Source organism: Myxocyprinus asiaticus, chromosome 1 (assembly GCF_019703515.2).
Source record: "Myxocyprinus asiaticus isolate MX2 ecotype Aquarium Trade chromosome 1, UBuf_Myxa_2, whole genome shotgun sequence".
Taxonomy (NCBI): domain Eukaryota; kingdom Metazoa; phylum Chordata; class Actinopteri; order Cypriniformes; family Catostomidae; genus Myxocyprinus; species Myxocyprinus asiaticus.
Genome location: NC_059344.1, coordinates 64,120,209 through 64,130,835, shown reverse-complemented (window position 1 = coordinate 64,130,835; position 10,627 = coordinate 64,120,209). Strand labels below are relative to the sequence as shown.

Here is a 10,627-nt window from a genome sequence, read left to right as displayed (position 1 = left end):
TTTTAATGGGAACCACAACGAGGCTGTGAGAAATAGACTTACAGTCTCTTCAATGGCACGAACGGTATAAAACTGTAAAACGCTCCTAGATCACATCTGATTTTCACACAACTCATGTTGTCTGAAGTTCTTCATATACTGAATGTTCTTGGACAGATATTTTATCAACGTTTTGTCTGCGGAACAATCCAAAAACACATTAAACTGCAGTACAGCCTATTGAAAAGACTGTACGTCTATCCATCACAGCCTCCTTGTCACTGCCATTCAAAATCAAAATGGCGCTAGCGTGAATAAGGTCTATATGCTCCACACAGCTAGTCATAAATCATCCTCCACTGTCAATAAACATGAGTGTACTTTATGTTCTTGATGTATGGAAAACGTGGCTTCACTCTGTGGTTTGGCTGGCAATTGTTAATTTTTGGATTGTCAACCCTTCCTCTTCGCAACGGAAAGAGTCAAACGACTTCTCTTTCGATGTCGGATGTTACGTTTCACTTGAGTATGCCTAAAACAGTGTTTCATTCGTGAATGAATCGGCGTACTTCAACGAATCTTATAAGTAAACAAATCATTCTCCACTTTATTGTTTCAGCCTTAATCGATTAAACGTTTATAACCAATCAGTTAAATAATAGCCACGTTTATATGGACACCTTTTTTATTCGGAATGAAATCATTCCAACTGATGATTCCGATTGTTTTCCGTTTACATAAATGCTAAAGAAAATGATCGGGTTGATGTACGTGTTGATAAGTCACATGCATCAAATCGGAATAGATTTTGACATGCATAGTACTGCGGGAATTTAACACTTTTGTTGTTCTTATAGTTATCCCCTTGTAGTATCCGCTCTTCAGCCCTTTCTAGCATCTTTTTATTTGGTTTATTGTCCTGTCGAACCAATCATCAAAAGGTTTACACCACCCCTTTCAATCCGATTTGGCCAGTTTATTCCGTTTCACGTGGTTACGAGACTTGTTTTTATACCGATTGGTCAAATAGTCCAATTATAAATATTATATTATATAACTGGCGGTGTAATCTACAGAATGGTTACTGAACACATCAATGAATGGATTCAAAAGACTCGAATCAAAATCCCAGTAATCTCGCACCCCTCAGATTGAAAACCCATGCTCAGATAAGCATAAAATACATAGCACACAGAAATATTGGATAAAATAACCCATTTTTATTACACAGAACGAATTTCTTTATCGCTAGATTTTACCAATAAATGAAATATAAAGTATATTTATAATCAGCATTTCTCTCGCAATCATGGATTTATTTTTCACTCACCTTGTCACAATGCATTCTTGGCTTTGCTTTCTCTGTAAAGAAGCCATTTGATGCTGCCTTTGAATCTGGTCCAAACAAGGTATCTTAGGAGGCAGCATAATTAAGATGCCTTAAAATGCACACTAGGTTTTAGAAAAGAGCATAGGCTATGTGTGGATTTACGAGCCATTTGTGTTTCTTAAAATGAGTGTATGAGCACGTATTGTACAGTCTATCATGAGTTATGTTACATTCTTTTCCCATTATAAGTTGTATGTTGTTGAAAATGTTTGAATATTTTATAAGCAGAAGACATTTAAAATAACAAAACACTAGCTAAGCTGATTCCCCTTGTAATTTCTTTTTTAAAACTAGCCCATAAAATAGCACAACTCTCCTTAGTATGCTAACATTAAACCGTTAATACTCCAAAGTGTAAAGCAAGAATAGCACTTCACAAAACTTCACAAAATGTTGTACGTCACTGAAAATCATAAGCAAGATCATTTTTGTCATTTGAAGTAATAAGTAAATTCTCTGCCATTATATTTGTCGATCAAAAATTTAGAAAAGCACAAAAAAAACAAAAAAAAACTACAATATTTTGGAAACTCCACTGTTTGCTAGACAATTACAGATGTCTAACTTGGATTACGGATGTCACTGTTATAATGCAACAAATTCTTAGTTCATATATGCACACATTTTTTTTTGTTTTTTTTTTTGGCTTTTTTTTTCTTCATATAATTTACAACTTGGCATCTTCTCATTTTCTCCCTGTGATTACATGTAAAACAATCTTTGAATTATTTATCAATCAAAATATATCCATGTACACAAACAGTTTACTAACAAATGGCTCCATAATGCTTATGCTATACAAAAATGTAACCCTTTAAAAAAGATTAAAGTACTTAGTAAGAACATGCATTCCACATAATGAGTATAGTGTGTAAATAGCATACTCAATACTCGCACACACACATACATGCACGCACACATGCACATAAATGCCACATCCTAATATAAAATGATTCTCCATCCCTCTCTATTCTATAATCCAGCAGTAACGATATGTAAACAAGACTCTGGTACAGTAGATCAAACAGTGAAGATCATGGTTGTGGTGTGGCATACACTTGTTGAAGCTCAATTGATGTTTTGATATCAGCAGATGGGCTCTGTAGGCCATTCGATCTGAAAGAATAAAATAAATCGCATAAGTATCATTCAGTGCCTTTTCTGCATACTGACCGTTTTACATTATGAATTTATGAGAAGCAACTTCACGTTTTGACACGTTTCGGAACACAACGCTAAAAGGTTTTGTGTTTACGTACATCTGTAGAGTCTCTTTCAGGCCTTTCACGCATACAAAACAAACCCATGCATGCACACATACACAGACCTCACTTGGTGGGCACAGTTGGCGAGCCAGACCGGTGGAAGTGGATGTTCTGCCATTTGCCGTCACGACGGTGCCAGACGCGGGTTTCCTCTGACTGCATGGTGCGAGGCATACTGTCAACATCCATGTACTGGGTGAGCCGTATATAAGCAATGCACGCCGCATCCTCCCCGATCAGGTGCACATGAGGATTCAGCAAGATAGTATGGATGGGTTTGTGGCCTTTGGAGAGAGCTAGAGGAGATAAAATGTAATGTTGACAAACATCAGAACATATTGTGTTTGGAGTGTCTCAAAGTGTGTTCGAAAGCACTTTCACACTTATTAACAAACTACAATCATGTATTTTTCGGCAGTTTAGTTAGTTTTGAGTTCTGAAATGTACTGTATGTCCTATAAATACATACAGTATGTTTCAGAACTCAAAACTTCCTCCTCACTGCAAAAAGAGCATTTGTTGAAACCAAGCTGGCAAAACAACTCATTCTCTACATTCTCCAAATTGTAATGTCACATTGTTGTAGACATTTGCATCTGACCGCCTCCACAACAACACATCAACGCCACCTTTATGTTATCACTTCCATAGTCCTGCCGAGTAGTGGTGAGCAGTAAGAAAGCAGGTCAGTCAAGTGCAGAGAGCCAATCATAACAGTGATCTTAAAGGAGAAGCAGCACCAAAACAAAGCGTTTCTGACAGAGGGTCAGAATGAAGGTGGAAAATAATCATGTTTTACAAATATATGACTGTTTTTTTTCTGTACAAAAAAACTTTACTAATATTAGTGAACCTCAAGGAAGTTATTAAAATAATAAAAAAGGCTTGTCATGACCCCTTTAAGTGAATCAGTTCTCAATTCCCTTATATTTAGCACTGAGAACTCCGATTCATTTTTAGTGAGTCGGTTCTTTCGGACGGTTCATTTAAATGAACTAGTTCATATAAATGATTCACTGATTCACTTGAGCCTTGCACAGCCTTAAAGGGACTTTGCCTTTTTTGTAAGCAAAATATTTAGTGTATATTTAGTTTACTTTTTATCACTATATTTGATTCAGTTACATAAAATATGAACTCCAATTTAAATGAACTAGTTCACAAAAATGATTCACTGAATCACTTGAGACCTGTGCAGCCTTAACTCTAAAAAGGACAATCATATAAAGGTACCTCTAAAAATTAGTTGCTATTTTTCAAAACATTAAGACACACATACTACATTTCCATGTTTTTTTTTCTTTTTTTTTTCTAAATTATCGCTTTTAGAGATCATGAAAAATAACACTGAAAAGATTGGAGTGTTTGCCTCAAAGCCAGCTGCCTTCTCAAAAAATGCTGCCTTTTTGATTTGATTCTATATAATATCTGAACTCTGGTTCATTTTAATGAGTTGATTTTTTTGGAAGGTTCTTTTAAATAAACTAGTTCACATAAATGATTCACTGATTCACTTGAGACCTGTGCAGCCTTAAAGGGACTTTGCTTTCTTTGAAATGATACACTGAATCACGACTTATGGTTGAAATATTTAGTGTATTGCTGCTTTTTATCACTATATTTCACTTCAGTTATTTCAAATGGGAACTCTGATTCATTTTAGGTTCTTTTGAACGGTTCATTTAAATGAACTAGTTCACATAAATGATTCACTGAATCACTTGAGCCCTGCGCAGCCTTAACCCTAAAAAGGAAAAGCATATAAAGGCACCTTTAAAAATTATTTGCTATTTTTAAACACATTAGGACCGACATAATACATTTCCATGTGTTTTTTTCTTTTTCTTTCTAAATTATAGCTTTTAGAAATCATGGACAATAACATTGACAATAACAATAACATCATACATCTGGTTTATGAGTTGATTTTTTGGACGATTCATTTTAATCAACTAGTTCACATAAATGAATCACTTGAGACCTGTGCAGTGGTTAATATGGTTTTACTACAAATACCATGGTTGAACTATGGTTACAGTAGTAAAATCATGGTTAATTTTTGTGAGGTCATGAGTCATATCTCACTGGCAGATCGTTCAAGGTCTCCTGGAGAGGAAAGGTGTCCAAGACACACCAGCTGATCACTGGGGTTCCTCAAGGATCAGTGCTTGGACCCCTCCTCTTCTCGATGTAAACAACATCACTCAGACCAGTCATTGAGGCACATGGCTTTTCCTACTACTGCTATGCAGATGATACGCAGCTCTACCTGTTGTTCCAGCCTGATAACGCTACTGTCTCAGCTCGTATCTCTGCCTGCCTCTCGGATACTTCAGCCTGGATGAAGGAACGACACCTTCAGCTCAACCTTGCCGAGACAGAACTCCTCGTGATCCAAGCCAACCCATCTATTGACCACAACCTCACTATTCATCTTGGTTCAACTACACTAACACCAACCAGAACAGCCCAGAACCTGGGAGTGATGGTAGATGGCAAGCTTAATTTCACTGCACACATCTCATCAACTGCCCGGTCTTGCAGGTTCGCACTTTACAACATCAGGAAAGTCAGACCTTTCCTGTCTGAATATGCTACACAGCTCCTGGTCCAAGCTCTGGTAATTTCAAGACTGGACTACTGCAATGCTCTGTTGGCTGGCCTTCCAGCTAAAACAATTAAGCCACTGCAGATACTCCAGGATGCAGCAGCACATCTGGTCTTCAATCAGCCAAAAAGGGCTCATGTCTCAATTTCACGCAGTGGCTACCTGTAGCTGCCCGCATCAAATTCAAGTCTTTGACTCTTTCAGGACAGCCAATGGAACTGCACCCTCTTATTTCAATTCACTTCTTTAGGTCTATGCTCCAACTTGCTCTCTGCGGTCTATGAACGAGCTCAAAGTCTATTTAATGATCGTTCACTTTCTCTGCTCTTCTGTGGTGGAATGACCTTCCAACCTCCACACACTCTGCTGTTACCTTCTCAACATTCAAGAACCAGCTGAAAACACATCTGTTCCGCGAGCACTTAACCAACCCACACTAACTGCTCTTACTACTGCACTTAACATGCACTTAATGTACAAAAACAAAAAACAAAATGTCACTTTTATGTCTCTTTCTTCTGCACTGGCATCTTTACTACTTCAGCCACTGTAAGAACTTGCCAATCCTATACTGCAGATGTTGTTAAACTTTGTACGAGTGTGGCTTGACTGTAGAGTACAACTCACTAGAACAGAGCTAAAATGTATGAATGTAGATGCATTCATTAGGGACACATTTGCTTTACTCCCAAACTCAAAATCTGGAGGCAACAAATCTTAACATGTAAAATCCTGTCTTACAGTTTTCAAAGTAGAACCTGTGGAAATCTGTCCCCTCCACGAGGTTTCCCAAAGCTTCCGGTTCAAAAGAGGTCAGCCCAGGGTCACATATCTTCCTGTGAGACACAAAACATGATAAAAACTTAAAGGTATGACAAGACAGTCTTTAAAAGAGTTAATGCATAACATTGAAACAGACACTCACGTGTACGCTTCAAAATCTCCATTATTAATCGCTTCAATCAGCAGCTCTGTGACTTTAATGATCTCCTGTTTCCTGGCTAAAACACAGATGAAGAATGGAAATAGAGTGAGAAACGTTGTGAAAAAGAGTTGCATTGCAGTTTTTTATCCATCAACTGAAGAACAGACCAGACTGTGGACATATCTAGGACTCAAAAGGGCCAGATACAGATAAAAAATATACAAATAGACTAAAATCACAAATATAACAGCACAACAAAATGCAAAAATCAACACATGGGTAGAGTTAACAACTGGATCTCAAAAGGTGCAGACATCTTCCATCTCCAGAACCAATAAAATTACTTACAAAAAGGTCGCCGTAAAAAATTATCTGCTAATATAGTGTCATCCCTGGGTGTGACATTGTTTTCTGGCTGTGTAATGTTCTTATATCACCACCAGGGGGCACTAAACATCACTGTAACATAACTGTAAAAGTCTTATTGCACAGCAGGATCTCAAGAGACTCTTCACGATCAGTACAATAGACAAAGCCAGATGTTGCTGCAATGCTTCAGTGCTTTTGAAGCACTGACAAAAACTCTAAATAAGACTGAAGAGAGAACATGGAATGGTATCAGAGTATGGAAATGTATTTTTTTTTAAACACTTAATAATAAATATAATACGTACACTTTATACCTGCCCCCTCCATCTATCTGGAACTGTTTTGTGCGTTTCCTTCTCAAAAAATATAAATAAATAAATAATAATAAAAAAATAAAAAATAAATAAATACATATATATATATATATATATATATATATATATATATATATATATATATATTTTTTTTTTTTTTTTTTTTATTGTTTTTATTATTTTTTTTATTTTTTTATTATTAAATAAAAATCGGTTCCAGCCAGGAAAATTCTTCTCTGCACCGATCCTTATAACTAACATATTGTTAAAGGCCAGAGGGCGGGATAATCAAATTATGTCTGTTTCTTATGTATGTAGCCAAATAGCAAAAAGCGTCACAAATAAAATGTACTGGAATATTTTTATGACTTGACTGGATGACAGTTTTATCAAACGCTTGTATGAAACAGATTGGTTTTAATAAACAGGGCCTGGAATTTTATTTAAACATGCAAAACATTTTCAGCCAAGTCTAAGACCAATATCTGTCAGTCATATTTAACATGCAGCGAAATCATTTAATGCAAAACTGATGAAAATAAACACCATTATTAAGATAAACTGAACATAAACATTAATAAACAGCAATATGTGCCTACATGGTTTTAGGCCGTATTTGAATGTTTTTGAGCATGTATGCACTCTAAAGATATTTGAGCCTTTTTTAAGATTTACGCAATTCAATTTCAGAACAAAATTCCATCAAATTGACTTGTGTAATCTTTAACAAAATTAAATGTATTAAATATTTAGCTTTTTTATTTTATTTCTTTACACATTTCAATTTGATGGAATTTTGTTATGAAATTAAAATGCGTAAATCTTAAATCTGATTTTTTGAGTGTGCTCAATGCCACCGGGATGTTAGGGTTTACGTAATGGTGTGAAAACGACTGCTGAATATATTTATTTAACTGAACCCTTCTAAAGAACCGGTTCATGGAAATAAATCAGGGGTAGACAACACAACGAAATCTCATTGGTCTGATGATTATTTGTACATTCTCATTAGTGCAGTAGAATTTTTGTTCTTGTTTTTTTACTGTAATTTAATTTAATAAACTCAGTGTGAAAATAAAATAAAATCTTAATGGTTCTAAAATTAGGGCTGTTTCTTCCTCTCTTTTGATTTGATCGTTTCTAACCTTGATCTGTAAATCATTTTTTAATTCTTCTGGACATCCAAGACCACACAAACAGCTTGAAGCAGTAAAACCGAAAGGTATTGTTTACCCAAAAATGTAAGTTCTGTCATCATTTATTCTCCCTCATGTTGCTCCAAACCAGTATGACTTTTTTCTTCCATTGAATACAAATGCAAATGTTCGGCAGAATGACAGCCTTTCATATTCAATGTATGGGGAAAAAAATCATTCAGTGTGAATGGTGACTGAGGCTGTCATTCTGCCTAACATCTCCATTTGTGTTAAAAAAAATAATAATAGTAATACAAATAACAAAAGAACACTGTTTGGCCTAACTAACAACAGCTGAGTTCTTATGTACTCAAAATAAAAAAAAAAATAAGAAGCAGATCAGTCAGCTTAGCATGTGCATCAATTTGGCACGTCAACCAGGTAGCCAACCGGTTCAGCTACCAGCGTACACCAGCACACCTCATTTTTAACCTGAATTGGCATCCTCTCTCCCTCCCCTGTCACTTACACTGAATGGTGACGAGGCTCTGGATTGGCTCAGACCATTTAGAAGCAGTCTTGGGTTTAAGGCACTGGCCGCAATCGGCTGTTGAGTTGACGTAGAGGAAGGCCAAAAAGGCACATAGGAAAACAAGCAGGTAAAGCACCAGAAGGGCTTTGAGAATGCGGTTACAGCAGACTTCTTCAGGACATGCATTTGGGAAGTACCAGCACGAGGAGAACGAGGAGGACGTGGAAGAACAAGACTGCTGGGAAAGAGATCGCTCACGTTGGTACAGTCTAAGAGGAGCGGAAGGGAGGCGGTAAACTGGTGAGTGAATGTGGTGATTGGAGGATATATTTATTTGGATGGATGGGCAGCAAATATATGTGGACATGGATTGACAGAGCACAAAAGCAAGGTTAAGGTTGTTAAAAAGAGAAACAAAAGGATCAAATGAGTAGAAATGACAATAAACGATACGGAAAACACTGTCATATTTTGTTTCCAGGGATTTCCATGAAAACAAAGGCATGGCTGAGAAAACAGCAAAAGAAATTAAAGAAAAAATGGTACAGTAAACCTTCCTCCCTGTTAAAGGGATAGTTCACCCAAAAATGACAATTCTCTCATCATTTACTCACATTCATGCCATCTCAGATGTGTATGATTTTCTTTCTTCTGCAGAACACAAATGGCGATTTTTAGAAGAATATTTCAGCTCTGTTGGTCCTCACAATGCAAGTGAATGGGGGCCAAAACTTTGAAGCTCAAAAAAGCACATAAAGGCAGCATAAAAGTAATCCATCCAACTCCAGTGGTTAAATCCATGTCTTCAGAAGCAATATGATAAATGTGGGTGAGAAACAGATCAATATAAGTAGTTTTTTTGATTTTATATATATATATATAAATCTCGACAACAAAACAGCCCTCTAAGCTCTCTTCTCTCCTATGATTTCTTCTTTTTTTGTTTTTGGCAATTCACATTCTTCATGCATATTTCCCCCTACTGGGCAGGGAGGAGAATTTATAATATATATATAAAAAAGACTTAAATATTGATCTGTTTCTCACTCACACCTATCATATAACTTCTGAAGACATGGATTTAACCACTGGAGTAATATGGATTACTTTTATAATGCCTTAATGTGATTTTTGTGCTTCAAAGTTTTGGTCACCATTCACTTGCATTGTATGGACCTACAGAGCTGAAATATTCTTCTAAAAATCATTTGTGTTCTGCAGAAGAAAGAAAGTCATACACATCTGGGATGGCACAAGGGTGAGTAAGTGATGAAAGAATTGTCACACTTATCCTTTGAAACCAGTTTGAGGCCTGATTTGGGGCCTCATAGACAACTATTACAAAAAACTGCACGCTGTCATTGATGCTAAAGGGGGCAATACACAGTATTAAGAACTAAGGGTATGCAGACTTTTGAACAGGGGTCATTTCATTTTTTTCTTTGTTGCCATGTTTTGTTTTATGATTGTGCCATTCTGTTATAACCGACAGTTGAATATGAATCATATTTAAAAATGGTACATATATTACCAATTCTCCAAGGGTACGCAAACTTTTGAGCACAACTGTATGCAAAAATACTCAAAAACTATTTGCACAAATGCACACACACACACACACACACACACACACACATGTTGGTGCAGCTATCATTATGAGGACTCTCCATAGACATAATGATTTTTAGAGTTTACAAACTATAGATTCTATCCCCTAACCCTAACCCTACCCCTAAACCTAACCCTCACAAAAAACTTTCTGCATTTTTACATTTTCAATAAAACATCATTTAGTATGTTTTTTAAGCAATTTGAATTATAGGGACACTAGAAATGTCCTCATAAATCACATTTATAGCATAATACCCTTGTAATTACCAGTTTGTAACCTAAAAAAAAAGTCCTCGTAAACCACTTAAACCTGCCCACACACACACACACACACACACACACACACACACACACACACAAATCCTCACAAGAGAACCTGCACTGATATCACCCAACCTTCTACACATATTTTCACAAGTTTACACAGATTAAAAAGGATGCATTCATTGCTCAAGATCTCGTTTCAATGTCTCAGCTTATAATATCAAAAGAGGAACA

General features: G+C 36.3%; 1 protein-coding gene across 15 annotated transcripts in view; it reads right to left on the bottom strand.

Moving 5' to 3' along the window:
- Positions 1 to 1,179: 1,179 nt before the first annotated feature.
- Positions 1,180 to 10,627, bottom strand: part of camk2d1 (calcium/calmodulin-dependent protein kinase (CaM kinase) II delta 1) — a 92,966-nt gene continuing 83,518 nt past the window's right edge. For 8 of the 15 annotated variants that reach the window (XM_051673427.1, XM_051674469.1, XM_051673729.1 and 5 more), the window contains 4 exons: positions 6,168 to 6,243; positions 5,984 to 6,078; positions 2,702 to 2,930; positions 1,180 to 2,485 (listed from right to left, as the gene is read on the bottom strand). In XM_051673427.1, coding sequence (XP_051529387.1) covers positions 2,404 to 2,485; positions 2,702 to 2,930; positions 5,984 to 6,078; positions 6,168 to 6,243 — 482 coding nt within the window. In that variant the 3' untranslated portion in view covers positions 1,180 to 2,403. Of the gene's footprint in view, positions 2,486 to 2,696; positions 2,931 to 5,983; positions 6,079 to 6,167; positions 6,244 to 10,627 lie in introns of all 15 variants that reach the window. The other 7 variants (XM_051673861.1, XM_051674556.1, XM_051673812.1 and 4 more) reach the window with 1 other exon arrangement.